At 35.0% G+C, this 19,061-nt stretch overlaps 1 protein-coding gene across 41 annotated transcripts in view; it reads right to left on the bottom strand.

The window, feature by feature from the left end:
* LOC115212079 (calcium/calmodulin-dependent protein kinase type II delta chain) overlaps positions 1–19,061 on the bottom strand; it is a 429,066-nt gene that overhangs the window by 138,900 nt on the left and 271,105 nt on the right. For all 41 annotated transcript variants that reach the window (XM_036502876.1, XM_036502886.1, XM_036502877.1 and 38 more), the window contains 3 exons: positions 9,053–9,175; positions 5,901–5,984; positions 367–409 (listed from right to left, as the gene is read on the bottom strand). In XM_036502876.1, coding sequence (XP_036358769.1) covers positions 367–409; positions 5,901–5,984; positions 9,053–9,175 — 250 coding nt within the window. The remainder of the gene's footprint in view (positions 1–366; positions 410–5,900; positions 5,985–9,052; positions 9,176–19,061) is intronic.

Raw genomic sequence — 19,061 nt, 5'->3', positions numbered from 1 at the left:
TCTCACTTCAAACTTCCACTGACTTGCAGAAAGGAAAGCCTGGTTTTCTTTACAGTGTAGGACTCTAAGCTGATTATATAAGAATCAAATAGGATGAAACATAATTTAAAACAAAAAGATAAATGGAACATTACAACTCTAATAAGGTATTTAAAAGGAACCATGATATATTTAGTAATCAAATCATATATGAATTGATATGGTGGTATATTTTGTTTCCAGTTTCAAGGTCCCATAAACAATATATAGTTGTGCATGTAAACTTTCCATGTATAACATGTTCATTAGTGCCCAAGAAAGAAAGAAATTCAGATCAGAGAAATGATAGTTGAGGAAAAAATTATAAACACATAGAATGGGACTTACTGGAGAAGTTTCTGGTTGCCAGCATAGTGGTAAGAATAACACCCTGCAAAGTGAGAGAAAGAGAAATGATAAACACTGTTGATCAACTGATTCTTGAATAACTGTATGGAAGTCTTTGGTCTGGCAATATAAAATGTATTTATGTAGTGTCAGATGAAAAGGTTTACCATCAACAGAAAAGTAAATTTTGTAGCCAGTATAAGAGATAAAATATTGGAATATAGATAATCAGTAAATTTCGTTATGAGTCAGCAATATATCTGTATCTTCAAAAATGTTTATACTGTATTGGGGATAGAATTAGAGTTGAGCTGATTGAGTTGTGTTAGAATACACATATATTTTCAGTGTTGGGACAGTCCAGAAGCAGTGCAGCATGTTGAGGTTGTTGAACCTTGGAAAATTAAATGGCTATGCCATTCCATAAAGCTGCTGTATTACATTGCAATATACATGTCTCTACATGATATAAGATAGGAGTAAGTGAAGCAGCCAGTATAACAGTAAGGGAACACTGAAATCTCATTGAACATAACTTGTAATGACAATAATATATGCTTGAACCAATTTTCTAACTATCTGAGTCTGAAGGATGGCCTTTGAAGGTTCTCTTAGATAAGTGAAATTGATGTCATTGATGCTACTCTTGAGCTTCTGTAAGTCAACACCAATAGGAAAGATATGGGAGGGAGAAAATCCCAAACTTTTGCAAAGAAAGGGCATAGGTAATAATGAAGACATAGCTGCAAAATCTCACTTAAATCACACCTTAATGTATTAAAGGCAGGGTACACTGGAAAATTTAGTCTTGTGATGTCTGACTAAAAGATGAGTCTGTCAAGACAGGTACACTTTTGCTCATAGATCAACTCGATCAAAGTAGACTTGGGACCAAACAACAATAATATCATGCACTCCTGCTAGTAGCATTTTTGTCTTCTTAAATGCAAGCTGTCATCATCATTCATGTTGATGGTTGGATATCCTTCCTAACTCCATATAGATAATGAAAATGACAAAAGTATATATCTGGTAGAAGTTATAACCCTGAGTGATTATAAAGTTCTCATGTAAAATTTAACTTATGGCATGACTTTAAAGGTAATATTTATTGCCAATTAAACGTGGATGTTTTGATAGAACAAAGCTAAACTGTGGTAGATACCATGAGAGAAACTCTTATATTGGTTTTTGGTGTAAAATGCACACTTGTTTATATAGCTAGCAGGGAAACATATCCCTGCCATTTCGAGTGCCAGACCACCAGATACATGATTTCGACCTTCCTTCATTGTTTTAAGTGGCAATAAATATTACCTCTCGGTATTAATACTTCCTCAGACACTAATATGTATTTTTTTGAATAGGTATGACTTCTTGTTCCATGTGTTAGAACTAACCAAAGAAATGGATAATAGAAAAAAATCTAATGCATTTTAAAACAGATTTACTCCTGACATTCTATTTTCAATGTCTCCCTCGTCATTAATGGAAAACCATTTTTAAAGTTCTAAAAACATATTAAGCAGCTGGTTATCATTTATACCATAAGTCACATTTGTTATCCCAACCCAGTAATTTTACATGTTCCTATAAAATTAAGTCAAAGTAATTAAGAAATTTTAAAAAATTAATAAATAACTGTAGTAAATTCTTTGAGTAATGATGATGAAATAGATGCACTAGCCTTATAAATGTTCTTCTGTATAGGAGTAAAACTACAAAAATGTTAAAGTCTTATAATAATCTTGCATATTGGACACAACTGAAACCAGATGGTCAGATGCAATATATATATATATATATGTATATATATATATATATATATACAACACATGTGGTATGTATCAAGCAGATGTTACATGTACTGAGCAGATGTGATATAAGCAAGGCAGATGTTGTACGCATGAGTGAGAGATGAAACGTGAGCCATTTTTTTTAAAAAAAACATTTTCTTGTGAGGGAAATACACACACACATGTGTGTGTGTATATATATATACATACAAATATATATACATACACACACACATATATATACATACACACACACATATAATATATATATAGTTATAGTTATATTTTGGGATGTTCTTTTTTATTCTTGCCAAATAAATGCATGCACACACACTAGTGCACAGAAAAATATGTCAACCTGAAATAAAATAATATCTGTTTCAATACACTATTACACATCAGGAATCTGGCAAAACAAATATATATATATATATATATATATATATATATATAAAAATACATATATATACATGTATGTATTATGTATGTATTGTGCAGAATTATGCTACTGTTGCTGCTGATGAGCCCTGCATCAGTATGGATCCAATATCTTCATGATCAAAGACATCCTTGCCATGACCATCCACTATTTTTACAGACAGTCTATTCAATGTAATCTTTCTTTTTTAAGATAATAAAGTGGGATGTGAGAGGTATTTGGCTGCTATTTCTTGCAGGTTAAGCAACAGCATATAGTCTTTTTTTTGGTGACTCATAGTATATTACGTTTTCATTTATGATCTAGAATATTATGCTTCAAAGTAATGTAAAAAAAAAAGAAAGAAATTGCGCAGAAGTATTACAATCTAAACATATATACCTACAATATAAATCAAGCAATAATATATCATTATACTATAAAATATGCTAGTATACAGTATGCTAGAATACTATTTCAAATATTACAAGTGAAACATATGTGCTATGTTCACCTACAATACTATTTAGCAAATATTAGAAAGAAACATACGTAGCAAAACTGTATACAGAACTTTAAAAACTTTTCTACACGACACATGCCATGTATTCGATTATAGTATACAAAAAAATAAAAGCAGTAGAAATACTGTAGATGTGTATTAGTAGTTAAATCTAAATGTATACACGTTATTATCTACATAAACCTTGTGGTCTGAAACAAGAATTAGACATTTTTTTCTTTTTTGCTTTGAGAATGTAGAAGGAACTAAACTTGAACAACAACTATATAACTACGCCAAACGAAAATTAAGCAATTTTACCTTATGTAAACTCTCAAGGATTTGAGTAAAGCTTTACAGACAGCGAAATAGCTTTACTGTGCAAGGTGAGTGTTGGTAACAGAGAGCCAATGTTCTTATCACAGTGTGACACAAAGTTCAAGTGAACTTAACTGATAAACCAAAGCTGATAACTGTCTGCATGAAGCACTGAATTAATTTATACTTAACTACTTTATAACAGTCCTTGAACATCATGTCTAGAAAAGCAATTTCAGCAGGATTTACTTTTTCTTATTAAGCTACTGCTAAAATTCAAGTAGAAAAACCTCAACAGTTTGGTATGATATCCATCTAGTGGTGTCTGTGTGATGCAATGCATTATATATAATATATATAAACACATGGTTTCTGGTTTGGTCCCACAATGTGGCACTTTGGGAAAATGTCTTCTACCTTAACTCCAAACCAACTAAAGCCTTCTGAGAAGATCTGGTAGACAGAAACAAAAAGAATTCTGTTGCTTGTGCAGGCATGCATCTCTAGCTACTGAGTGCATTCAACAATCATCCCTATTATATGAATGGTGTCCTTTGTTTCTAATCTTCCATGAATAAAACATATCTGGACTAGAAGAATATTTCACCTTGCTTGAAAAACAGATGAGGTTTGGTAACAGAAGAGCATCTGGTAGCAAAACATCTACTTCAGATAGTAGACTTTGTTGTTACACTGGTGATTTAAATACTAGCTTCATGTTCTAAGTCTGGGCTGATTCCTTTCTTGACAGTTCAAGTATGGTGAGATTTATAGCCTGGACAGAGCTCAGAGGTTGGTAGTTGTGATACTGAGGCATATATATCACATTGTCTGCTTCTATATAAAACTACCATCCTTTGGAACACACACACACACAGACTATCAAATTCAAGAAGGGAGTGGTTTTAAGTTAGCAGTTAAGGATTTGAGTATGAAAGAAGAAAGTGAGGCAGAGCAAGTTGTACAAGCTACATGCAAACAGATAAATAGTAAGGTCAATGTGTCTAGGTGACCCCTCAAGGTACTAAGCGAATAGCGCAAGAGACAGGGGAAAGTGCTTATACAAAAGGATGAAATGAATATTAATTTTCAAAGAAAACTATTTATTACATTAATATAAAATCAAAACATACTCATTTTTATAACTCCTCCCATAATTACTCTTTCACTTACTCTCCCCTCCTACACTTCTTTCTTCTCCTTTGGTGTCTCTATGATTATTTCTCTCCACTGTGTGTGTGTGTGTATAGATGTGTATGTATAACAAACTCAATAACTGCATGTAGATGCAAATAAACTGTAGCATATTATTGAGTTTAGATTCCTCCACACAGTAGAAATGTTATAAAAAGTACCAGGAATTCGCAGAGATTTTGCATATCAAATTTGTCTAGTTTTGTATATCAAGTTTCATTTCAGATCAATGATAATGTTAGAACAGGACACAAACTGACACAAGTAATTGAGTGTATTCAGTTCTGAACTGGATTGAATTCTAACCCAACTGAACAGTCTGTTCACATTACTAAATTGATAAAATGAATATCATTTGTTATACTTGAGTAAAATTATTCAATTTTACCCTATGTCTTCAGTTTAACCATTATTAATGGAAAAGTATCCTGTATCTGACATATCATCATCATCATCATCGTTTAACGTCTGCTTTCCATGCTAGCATGGGTTGGACAGAATTATATATATATGTACGTGTAAATGAAAGAGTTGTGTGCATAATAAATGCTTGTGAAAACATCACGAATGTATCATGTACATAAACACAAATATATATATATGAACAGATCCATATGTGCATGCACAAACACACACATTCTCAATCTGAAGTAATGTTGAGAGTTTTTAGAATGAGATGCAGAATCATAGATGTCATTTAGAATTGGAATGAGAAGTTGTCAGTATTTTGTTTTTACATAGAATTTGCTCATTTTACATAATTAGCACCAAATTGTAAATGTGAAAATAGAATATATATCATGCTCTCACTATATTCTCAAGTGTCCTACAAACTAAGCTATAAAAATTCTTACATTATAAATACTGAATGGAACAACAAATAGAGGAACAGTATGGAACCAGTGATAAGAGACTAACAAGCATACTACTGAGGCAGTCATATATACCTGGATAGTCTGACTTCATAATTACAAAGTATAAGAAAATACACAGACATACAAATGTATGAAACTGATGGTATCATATGGACATACCCAAGTACAGAGATAAATCAGGATAGATTAGCTTTGTACTTTGTTTTAAGTGTTAGGACATATGAGATACTGTATGAAACCAATAGTATGAGACTGATGCATAAACTGTATGAAGGTATACAGATACATTTGGGCAGATGCACTCTGATCAGCAGAATGGTATTCGAGGAATTGAATAAAAGCAACTGTATGAGATTGACACAGACAGGTATACAGATGGATCTGGATATACTGACTTGGACAGAATAAAAAGAAAATAGTAAAATACTTACTTTTAGTTTTCTCCTGGCATTGAATTTCTTCAAACAATCTACAGTTTCTTGTCGGTGTACAGCAGCAGCAACACGCTCTCGTTGCTGTGGAAAGAATAAAAAGAAGATAGTTCACATCAGAATATGATGAGCAGAAAAAAAACAACTTTCACCCACAAATTTCAAAAAAAAAAAAAATGAATTTAAATTACTGTATATTTTGTTAACTTTGACTGGAAGACTCAGAGTGGTGTAACTTGAAATTTAATTGTTTGTATGAGTGCATATGTTTAATAACATTACTAATGAAATCCCATTTCCCTTCAACAGATGCATTTTAATCCAGCAATACAAGCTAATGATGTGCAGTATTGATATTAGTTACATACTACTCTCACTGGTCACTGGAGCAAGCTCTGCCATCCTATGGTGCCTATTTATAGCTGGATGGCTTGCACCTCTGCATGCTTTTCATTTATAATTAAGTGGGCTTAACCTCCATATGGTACTTATTTACTATGAAGTGGTTTGTATTTTCTACAATATCTATTTATAGCTAGACGGACTTTCTAACATTTCTCTCTGTAGCTATTTATAGTTAGGTAGATTCTTTTACTCTTTTACATATTTCAGTCACTTGACTGCGGCCAGGGTTTTAGTTGAATAAATCAACCCCAGGACATATTCTTTGTAAGCCTAGTACTTATTCTATCAGTTTATTTTGCCAAACCACTAAATTACAGGGTCATAAATACACCATCATCGGTTGTCAAACAATGGTGGTGGTGCGGGATTGGCTCGAGGCAATAGTAGAAGACCCAAGGTGCCATGCAGTGGGACTGAGCCTGGAACCATGTGGCTGGGAAGTTAACTTCTTACCACTCAGTCATGCCTACACCTATACATGCCTGTATACCTCTATGACACCTATTTCTACTTAGATGGACAAAGTCAGCAAGAGTCACCAGTAATAAAGCATAAATGTTGACTTTTTGGTATGTGAGCATTGTGACAATATGTCCAATTGCCACTCTCTTAATTGTAAACAAACATGTAAAACCAAATGCTACATTGCACCTCCCTGCAATTTCTACATGGACATTAAACACATAAAATCTCACATCTAGGAATTGTAAGAAGTTCGTTTAAAACCCATAAAATGACTTCAGCTTTTATATTTGAAGCTGGTTCTGAGATTTAAAATTAATCAGCTGTGTAACATTGTCATTAAATCTTTCAGTGAGAAAGTATCTGTAGCATCATATTGAGGACAATGGTTTAAAAATAGTTGTGTGTGTGTGTGTGTGTGTGTGTGTGTGTGCATGATATTAAAAACATGAATAGGTTTTAACATTTTTTAAAAATTAATGATACAAAAAATTATTAATAAAGAACATCAAACTAAAAGACTCAAATTCTTAATATACCATGTTTGAAAGACAAGCTGTTATCCACCACCTACATATGGTTATATATACACATGCACACAGTTTGATATTCTTCTTCCTATTGATGGCTTTCTTGTGTCAGGCTGATGCTGGGTCACTAACACTGATACCAAAAGCCCCAAAAGAGGGGAAGACTGATGTACAGAGTTTATATAGATAGTTTTAGTGAAGTTCAGCAAGCAAAATTACATAGAGAACAAGGTGGACAGAGCTCAAATTTGTTGAGCTTAGTCATTGTTTTGAAAGAGCTCTTTTATGAATTCCATACACACATTAGTAACTCGGAGTTCTAATAGGTAGGTATATATGAATATGATATACAGTAATATATATGTAGTTGTAGTCATTACACTTCTGCTACAGTTGAACACTATGGAAAGTTTAACAAATAAGATTTACAGTTACACTAATTATATGTAGTAGTAGAAGTATTAGTAGGAATTGTTACAGAACTCCCAATATTGTTTAAGTGTTAAAAGAAGCGCAATAAAGATGATTTATATTGCAGATCTATGTTGAATATTGTGAATTCAAGTATCTGAGAAACAATATTTTATGTTTTGAGTAGGGGACTGGCAGGGAAGATTTTTTTTTTTGTGTGTGTCTTTGCTATTTAAACATTCCACTTCATCAAATTGAAAGATAATGTCATGTTGCTGCTAGTCAGAGACCTGAAGAAAATATTGTCTTGTGAAGGGAATATGAAATACAATCTTAGCATGATACTCATTCCAGCTTGTGTTACTGATTTATGATGGACATTTGCTATCAATCTTCTCTGAAATAACATGAATGTTATTTATTCCAAAATAGAATTTGCCCAACAGGAATATTCATAATCTCTACCGGGGTAAGAATTGCCACAAAGCTGATACTGTATGTAGTATAAATGAATTATGAACACAATGAAAATGTTCACATGAAAGTATCTTGGGTTTGGTTGTGTAATAACTGAGAGAGAGATTTTAGCAAAAGTTTGCTATCTAGTGAAAGCTTACATTAGATTTGTACATTTCCTACTGTGAATAATTATTATTTTACTTATTTGCCATGTCAAATATAGCTTATATACCTTCAAGGATTTTAACAAACAAGGCAGAGGAGTGGAAAAGTTATTAAAGAAATCCTAAGCCTTGATCTTAAGATGGCAAGCCATGGAATATCAGAATATTATTTGATATAGAAGGCAAGCCAGGAGGTAAAAAAAATCAATCAATATATAATGACAGTGGAATGATACATCACATATTTGTTATTAAAATATTGATGGAGTGAGAAGAACTTTCACAAGATACAATAAAGATTCTTCTGTAAATCATACAATATTATAGTTCTAGATATGTAAGCAAATATATTTTAACTGATATTAGTGTGTGCAGTGGCGTAATAGATTTGGTCAACAGAACAATTACAAAGTGGTCATTTACTAATCTTTCAAGGCACCAACATATTTATCAGCTAGTTATACATTAAACTGCATCTTAATGTAGTATCCATTTACATGTAGATCAAATGTATCATCTAATACTATTTATAATGTAGTTTTATTGCAAGGTACAAATGTAGCAACAGTTATTGGTTTGACAAATTGTTAGACAATGTTAAACTTTCAATAAATATCATTAGAAGATTAAGTATTTGAATAATAAGTATTTGATGAACTTTCAGACACAGGAATATCACAACACATTTCTTTCCACTAAATAAATGAAGCGAAGTACTTACACAGATCCAAGGATGTTTCAGAGCCTCAGATGCGGTGATCCTTTTGGCAGGGTTCACAGTCAGCATACTGTTGATGAGATTCTTTGCCTCTGGGGTCACAGTGTCCCATTCTGGTGAAGGATACTAGAAGATACAAGAGATAAATTTACATTAAAGAATTTTCAGCTCAACTTAAACTGTTTTGGGTCATATTTTTTTTTTTGACTTTACATCATTTTTCAAGAAATCAATGGCAAAAATAAACCTAAATTTCATTCAATTTATTTGATTTTATATCAGTGTCAGTGAACATATTTAAAAGCATTAGAATTTTTTAATTACCTAAAAACCAATACTGAAGTAGAAAATCTAACAAAATACGTGTGAAAACGTTTTACTGAAACAGATATTTGTTAGTAAATTTTAAAAAATGTTTCATTAGGTTACTTCAGGCTTTTTAGTCAAGTCACATGTCTTGGAACCAATTACCAATGTAAGTTGAGGCATGCCAGTGTGTGTGTGTGTGTATATATATATATATCATCATCATCATTGTCATTTAATGCCCACTTTCCATGTTGGCATGGGTTGGATGGTTTGAATGAGGACTGGCAAGCTGGGAGGCTGTACCAGGCTCCAATCTAATTTGGCAAGGTTTCTACAGCTGGATGCCCTTCCTATCACCAAACACTCTGAGAATGTAGTGGGTGCTTTTTACATGACACTGGCATCGACCATGACTATGATTTCATTTGGTTCAACAGACCTTCACAAGCATGATATCTTGCCCAATGATTGAAAGGTGCTTTTAAATGAGCCAGTTATGTGACACTGGCATCGGCCACAGATATGATCTCACTTGGCTTGCCAGGTCTCCTCAAGCACAGCATATCTCCAAAGGTCACGGTTGCTTGTCATTGCTTCTGTGAGGCCCAACATTCAAAGGTGGTACTTTGCCACCTAATCCCATGTCTTCCTGGGTCTAATTCTTCAACAGGTTCCCTCCACTGTTAGGGTGTAACACTCCTTCACACAGCTGTCCTCATCCATATGCAACACATGACCATATGATTAGAGTGTAGTCTGTAGTAAGCATAGACATGAGGTAGATCATCTTTATGGATTCATTTCTTCAGGCGATATAACATTAATGGAAGTTTAACAGAGGGATGTTTATCCCTTTTGATCAGTGTGAAAGTTGGTTGAGTTATATATATATGTATATATATATATATATATATAAATAGATATCATTATCACCATTTTAATCCCACTATTCCAGACTCTTTACTGATGGATGCCATACCTGTCACCAAACTGCTTCCAAACAAGATAATATATACCCTTGACTAGGTGTGTTTTTCATGGAAGACAGGAATGAACAACAAGATTTGTATGATTATAAGTGCTTGCTTACAACCATCATGTGTCAAGACAAGCATACACATAAACATGCACACATATATATGATGAGCTTCAAGTTTTTATTTACTAGATCCACTCACAAGACTATAGTCACCCCAAACCTATAGGGATTACATACACATATATAACAAATACATATGCAGTTTACATACATACATACATATATATATATATACACACACAGACACACAATATATATATGTGTGTGTGTGTGTGTGTATATGCACATCACATATAAAAAATGTATATCTATATCACACACATATAAAAGCTATATATATATATATATATATATATATATATATATATATATATATATAAAAACATTTACATACACAGACACTTATAATGTGCACGTGTGTGTATACAGGCTTCTATGTTTGTGTGTTTGCTTACATCTATTCTCACTTATAGTTACAGTCTTTGAATGCTAACATTTCTCAAGTTGATAGAATCACCTGCTTGCTGTGTGATTTTAAAGTCATGTGGAATAAGCTATCTCGAACTCAAGAAGAAGGTAAGGGTTGCTGTCAAGAAGGGTATCTGGCTATAAAACTAAGCTGTAATAGTAGATGTTTGGGTAAACTATTCTAGCATAGAAAATATGTAAAAAGAAATGAATGAACAAGTGAATGATACACACACACACACACACACACACATGCAAATATCAGACTGTGTAAAAAGTAAGCAAGGTTTTGAAACATGAAATTCATCACAATATATTTCAGTAATGCGGAAGTTTTCTTCATCAAAATAAGTACCATTACAATCAACACATTTTTGCCAATGAGTTACAAGTATGTTTGTTCTGGTAATATAAAAATCAGGAGTTCTGGAGCTGACGAACTTTTGAATGTACTTTCAGCATCAGTTTGATTTTTGAACTCCTTCTCTCACAGGAAACCATCAAGGTACTTGAAAAAGTGGCAGTCAGCAGGAGAAAGGCCTGGGGAATAAGCTGGGTGGGGAAGAACTTTGTAGCCAAGTTCCCTCAACTTTTGGAGTGTCATTAGTGAAACATGCGGTGGAGCATTGTCACGAAGAATGATTGGCTCTCTTCTGTTGACCAGTCTTGAATGGAGGAGTAGCAGTTTTCCATTCATTTTGGCAACTTCATGGCAATATGTTTCTGCAGTAATGGTTTTTCCAAATTTTAAGAAGTTATGGCGGACGAGTTCAGCAGTACACCACCAAACAGTCACCATAACCTTCTTTTTGAAGAGCTCGGGTTTAGGGAAGGTTCTCGGTGCTTCCTTTTGGTCTAACCACTGTGAAGAATGATTTTTATTATTGTACAGAATCCCCTTTTCATCACAAGTTACAATACGATCGAGAAATGGATTGGTCTCGTTACGGAAAAGAAGTGAGGAGCAAATTTCATATCTGCACATTTTCTAATTTTCATTAAAATAGTATGGTACTCCTTTGTTGAGATTTTCCAATCACATGCACATGGTTGCAGGCAATTTTCTTTGCCTGTTCTCGAGTGGTTTTACATGGATCTTTCTCAATGATGGTCTTTAATTGACTGCCATCAATGAGAGATGGGCGTCCACTATGCTTACAATCTTCCAAGGCTTAGGTCTTCTTGGTGAAATCGTTTAAACCATTTTTGAGCTGACCACTCACTGGTCATTTCCTCACCAAATGTTTCATTGATATTGTGAGCAGTTTCAGCTGCTTTACATTCCTTTTTTGAAGTTGAATAGAAAAATTGTTTGAATATCGCGCTTAGACAATTCTATTTCAGATGATTGTAACAGCGGTGAAAAAAATATCAATGTTAGTTTATTGATGCATTTGGGCGAGTCTATATTTGTATTATCAGACAATTGCAAAAAATTGTTTAAAAAGAATTAAAAACTTTGCAAACATCCAGTACAAATTCTTCATGGTTCAAAACGTTGCTTACTTTTTACTCAACCTGATATATATACATAATAGATCAGGATTTGAGTGAATCAGGCACTTAAATGGTAAGACACTGGGTTGGGTTGAAAAATAAAATGTGTATGCAACAAAAAAAAGGACAAAAGAAAAAATAGAGAGCTACATATACAGGTGCCAAAGTATAGGCAGAAAGATATTCAGGTTATGTATATGATTAATTGTACCTTACTGAGTTAATCATGAGCCCTGAGGCTAATCAGAGAATGCACATTACACTAAGTGTACAGTCCATAATATACTTTGGATCTATGCAAGGAGCAGATTCTGAGTGAGGTGAATAATAAATAACAACAGATGGATAATGTGTCAATCAACTACTGCTGTTTCCAATGAATTTATAATTGATTAGTAGAGAAATTATATCATTTTTATTATTATCCATTTGCTTTCATATACTTTTTTATTGCATACTCATTTATCTATTTAATTATTGATATGATGACCACTCTTCTTATTTGATACCCTCCCTGCTACCAGTGCATCTTAGGCTTATTACCTCTCTTCTGCAGCCTTTCCAGCTTTAATGGGGCATATAGAAAACTGTAAATTCTCGAGTATAATCCGCATTTTTCCCCCCCCAAAATATAAAGGTCAAAATCCCTAGTGCATACTATATATCAGGTTAAAAATGAAAATTATTTTCTAAGCAATGTCTGAGTCTCTATTTGCTGTCCGGTAATGTTTATTCAGACATATTTTGTGATGTAGGGGGCGCGAAAATACCTTAAACTAAGCCTGAAAGCAATGAAGTCTTAAAGAATCATCCATAACTTGCAGTAAGCAATATTTATTAAAATAAAAGTATTCAGAACACAATAACATGCAACAAAGACAATTTGCAAACATATTTACATTCCCATATAACAGTTAAGAACATCACCATTATTGTATTATGCATGTGCGGAAGTGTTTGTTCGACTAGGTGCTGCTGGCTTAATTACACACAACTCAAGTTAGAGAAGGGGTGTGTATTATACACAAGGTTTAGGTTTTTCAGAGGTACAGCCCCCTAAAAATCCCCTGCATATTATACTCAAGGGCGGACTATACTCGAAGATTTACAGTATATAAATAAATAACTGGGTGACCTTACTTTGTACTTAGCACCAAAACCTATTGTTGAATAGAAATAAAAGATAAAAGAAATTAACTCTATCTTAGTTGTAGTGATGAGATGCTTTGCTATCTGATTCCTCCCGTACCTCATTCTCTAACCTCCTTCACTGCTATAAATCTCTGTTACTCCACTACCCCACCTGACATCATGTTATTTTCTCCTATAATACTACCAAACTGAATTAATAAATTCATTCAATGACCAACAATGGTCATAGAAACATGAAGTGACACAAGCTGTTGGCATTTGAGTGATTTTGAATGCTGTGATTCATGTATTTGCCTGATGAAAATGGTTTTTCTAATGATGTAATGTCTCCATTAATCAATTAAAAGTTCGCTGGAAACAGCTGAAGTGGATTGACATATTATCCATCTGTTGTTAGTCATTTAAATATATATATATATATATATATATATATATATATATATGTATAACATGTGTACATGTTTGTATATATATATATAAAATGTGTGCATTTTTGTGTATATATATATATATATATATATATATATACATATATATATATATATATAAGTATATATATATGTGTGTGTGTGTGTGTGTATATACAGTTTCTCCTTGACTTATGACTGAGTTCTGTTCCGACTGACAGGTCGTAAGTCAATCTGATCATAAGTCCGATTTGTATTATTCAACACTATTTTCATTCATACTTGAAAGTGACTGAGAGACAGTGGTAGGCAGAGAATGTCTGGGTCTGAGGGAAGCTATGTTGCCAGATGCTGCGATAATTATTGTATGCACAGCTGCCCAACGTCCAAAAATTGATTTTTTAAATTTATTTATTTTTTGTGGTCGTAAGTGCAGATTGTCGTAAGTTGAGGAGGTGGGTGTGTGTATATGTATATATATATATATATATATATATATATATATTCATATATTCAAACCCAAGCTCGCAGATGGGACTACCCACAATATACAAGACCACCACAGCAAACAGACCCAAGGTGGATACCGCCGGCAACAACATACACCTCACCTCGATGCTCCTACTGAACATCAGAGGACTGCAAACACTCAGTAACAGGACAAAAATCCCGTTCTTGAGAGACTTTGTTGCATGCAATCAAGCCTTATGCATAGCACTTACGGAAACGCACCTGAAACCGGACATAGCAGATGCGGAATTACACATACCACAGTATGTTGTACTACGGACCGACAGAAAAGAAAGGAGTCATGGAGGAGTTGCTATGTACATCCGTGAGGACCTCACACCCCAGGTCCTTTTGTCATACTCAAACTCGGTGTGTGACACACTAATTGTACATATAAGGCAACTTGATGTATTTGTGTGTGCTACATATCGCCCTCCAGATGCCCCAAGCCATGTAGGCAAGTTTGAAGACTGCCTTATAAAAATAGAAGTTCTAATCACATTAGAACAACACATAAGTGTACTTCTTATGGGAGACTTCAATCTACCCAATGTCAGATGGCCCGAGGGCCTTTCTCTCCCAGGAATGACAAGATGTGAACGAGGACAGGCGAGGTCCCTCCTGAACCTCATCAACACCCTGTACATGGAGCAAGTAATACTCCAACCAACCAGGGCAGGTAACACACTGGATCTCTGCTTCACAAATAATATGGATCACATCCATAATATGAAAGTGACACCGACACTACTCTCAGATCACAACATGGTAGAGCTGACCATGTACGGGTCAAAGGAAAGCATGGACATGCAGCCTACAAGAAACCCTCAGAATCTTTCCAGCTTGAACTTCCATAAGGCAAACTGGAAACAAATTGAGAAAGAGATCCTAAAACAAAACTGGCCTGAATGTCTCTCCTCGCCAGACATCGACGTGAAACTTCAACAATTCATGTCTGTAATGCAAGCCATATGCTACAAATGTGTCCCAGAGAGAAAGGCCACTGTACACAAGAACAAAATCCCCAGAGAGAGGAAAATTTTAATGAGACGACGTACAAAAATTTCAAATTGCCTAAACAAACAAATTGAAAGAAGTGAAAAGTCCCGCCTGAAAATAAAACTGTTGGAAATTGAAAAATGTCTGCAACTCTCCCATGAAAAGGAAAGAGCAGACAAAGAAGCCTGGGCTATAGACAACATAAAATCTAACCCCAGAGCTTTCTACAGGTATGCCAAAGAAACAGCTACGGTGCACTGTAGGATAGGGCCACCCCTTGAAAAGGATGGCACACTCACAGGAAAACAAATGAGGGTAAGTGAAATACTGAATGAGCAATTCAAGAGTGTTTTCACTCCACCCCTTGGGCATTTCCAAATCACCAATCCAACTGACTTCTTTACCACTGCAGATATAAAATCAGAGGCGGCGACGATAAATTACATCGATATAAAGGAAGACGATGTAATAAAGGCTATAGATGAAATGAAAACAGACTCAGCTACTGGCCCCGATGGATTCCCGGCAATCCTCCTAAAAGTATGTAAGAGAGTCCTAGCAAGACCACTGCAGTTCCTCTTTCAGAGCTTCCTTGCAGCTGGCAAACTTCCAAGAAAACTGAAGGAAGGTAAAATATGCCCTATTCATAAAGGAGGTAGCAGAGCGGAGGCCAAGAACTACAGACCTATCTCTCTGACCTCACACATCAGCAAGGTCATGGAACGAATAGTCAGAAGGAAACTGATCACCTTCCTTGAAGAAAATGACTTGCTGCCTGACACCCAACATGGTTTCCGACCAGGGAGAAGCTGCTTAACTCAGCTCCTACAACACTATGACTGGGTGCTGAAACGACTGCTCAACCACTCAAATGTGGAAGTCATATATCTCGACTTTGCAAAGGCCTTTGATAAAGTCGATCATGGAATGATATGTCACAAACTGTGTGATCTCAACATAGTTGGAAAACTGGGAGAATGGCTTCATGACTTTCTGAAAGATAGAAGTCAGGTGGTAGTAGCCAATGGGGCCACTTCCATTAACACGCAAATAGTGAGCGGTGTTCCGCAGGGCACTGTTTTGGGACCACTACTGTTCATAATGGCCCTCTCAAACATGCCCTCAGCCACGCAGAGAGCCACGATCACAAGTTATGCAGATGATACAAAAGTTTCACAGGCAATACAGAACCCTGAGGACACTAAACGCCTGCAATGTGAGCTGGACAAAATATACAAGTGGGCTGAAAAGAATAGCATGCAGTTCAATGCTGAAAAGTTTCAAGCTTTATACTATCAGCATGCAAAACTAAATGCAATATCCAATGAATACACTGGACCCGGAGGAATTGCAATCCCAGAGGCACAATCAGTGCGTGACATGAGTGATGACGCAACCTTTCGTGTACATGTTGCTAAATTGGCAATGAAATGTAGACGACTGGCCGGATGGATTCTCAGAACCTTTAGAACAAAAGAACAAGAAACCATGATGGTCCTCTGGAGGACACTTGTCCTAAGCCACTTTGATTATTGCTCTCAGTTATGGTCACCATCCAGTGTCAAGTTGATCACAGAACTTGAGGCGATCCAACGTAGCGACACGAAGAAGATAGCCTCTATGCAGAATATAAGCTACTGGGAAAGACTCAAGAGATCAAAACTATATTCCTTGGAGCGTAGGCGAGAAAGATATGCCATAATATACATCTGGAAGATCCTGGAGAGACTTGTCCCAAACTTTGGCATCGAGAGTTACACAAATGCCAGAACTGGGCGCCACTGCGTGGTGCCTAGGACTCCAAATTTGCCATCAAGATGTAGGACAAGATACTGTGATAGCCTGGGCTTCCGAGGCCCATGCTCTTCAATATCCTCCCGAAGAACCTAAGAGACCTGCATGGGGTGGATGCAGATGTCTTTAAAATGAAACTGGATCTCTTCCTGTCAGGTATCCCAGATGAACCAACTTCACGGCAGGAGATGCAGATGAGGGCAGCTGCATCGAACTCTCTCATGCACCAAATGGCAGTTGCTAAAAAGCTTTCGTGAAGTAAAACCATGTAGCAACACCAAATGGCGGTGCTCCAGCATGGCCACAGCTCATGAGTGGTTTTGTCTCTAATTAATATTATATTATATTTTACTATAAAATTGGATTCAATCCTAAATCTGATTTATCCCTGTAAATTTGGATTTATTCCCTAATATTTATTATTACATATATATACATATATATGTATATGTACACACACATGCTTATATCATCATTACATATATATATATATATATATATATAATATATATATATATATTATAATTAGGGTCAGCTAATTGCTTCACCACATACCGAATTTTGAAATAGGAGTTAAAAATTCCTTTATGAATTAATTGATTGATTAATTAATTAATTTTACCCTTTTATTATTCATTTTGAAATTATATACATAAATATATATATATATATGTATATATAAATGAATGCATAAACACACATATATATGTATGCATGTATGTGCATGCAAATATATGTATCTGCATGTTTGTTTTCATATGCACTTCTCCAAACGTTGTAGAGTTATGAGTAGTGGCATTTCTTCTAGTTCTGCATCTATGCAAATGTGTGGAATTACAGATAACTTACTTGAGAAACAACTAATGTCTAGCAACATGAAAAGCATCTAGTTGTAAAACAATGCTTCTGTAATGTACATGGACAGACACAAAATGACAAATGAAAATACAATGTTATATATCAAATACATCAAAAATGTGTGTATGTGAGTGAGTGGGTGTATGTGTATGTATGTATATATATATATATATATATATATATATATATATATATATATACATATATACATACTTGTCACAGAACACTGAATACTCCTTACACTCTTCTCATGACTTGCAACTATTATTCATGTGTCTAAATTTGTAGAGAGGTTGGCATGCAAACATATAATATAGGATCAAGAGGTCTCTTTGGTCATGTTACAGACTTGGCTACCTCTGTAGCACTGCACCCTTGGAAATATGCATCCAGTACACACTGTAAATTGGTTGACATTTGTAGGGGTATCCAGCTGCAAAACCCATGCCAAAAATTAAACTCATGAGATGTGGTCCTTCAAACTATCTAGGTTAATGATACAACTGAAATTGAGCTGACTCCAACTTGTCCAATCTCTATCTACAAGGAAAGTGGCTGAAAAATGATGATGAAGGCATGGAATGTGTGCAAGAGAGAAAATTGCGCTGGTTTGCTTATGAAATGCATATGGACAAGGACAGCTGTGTAAAGTGCTGATCTCTATTTGTGGAGGGAAGCTGTAGAAGGGGTAGACCCAGGAAGATGTGGGACAAAATGGTGAGAAAGGATCTTCAAATGCTGGGCCTCTCTGAGGAAATGACAAGGGACCAGAAGTTGTGGGGATTTGCTGTACTTGGGAAGATGTATCAAGCTAAATAAAATTGCAATCATCCATACATATAGACATGTCCTCTACAGGTGCTGGTGCCATGTAAAATGCACTTGTGCTTTGGATAAATGTACCCATGCCAGTGGAAAGGAAAAAGCACCCAGCACACTCTGTAAAGTGGTTGGTATTAGGAAGGGCATCTGGCCGTAG

This window comes from Octopus sinensis, linkage group LG5 (genome assembly GCF_006345805.1).
Source record: "Octopus sinensis linkage group LG5, ASM634580v1, whole genome shotgun sequence".
In the NCBI taxonomy this organism is placed as follows: Eukaryota; Metazoa; Mollusca; class Cephalopoda; order Octopoda; family Octopodidae; genus Octopus; species Octopus sinensis.
The sequence above is the reverse complement of the archived record's forward strand: the minus strand, read 5'-3'. Positions and strand labels throughout refer to the sequence as shown.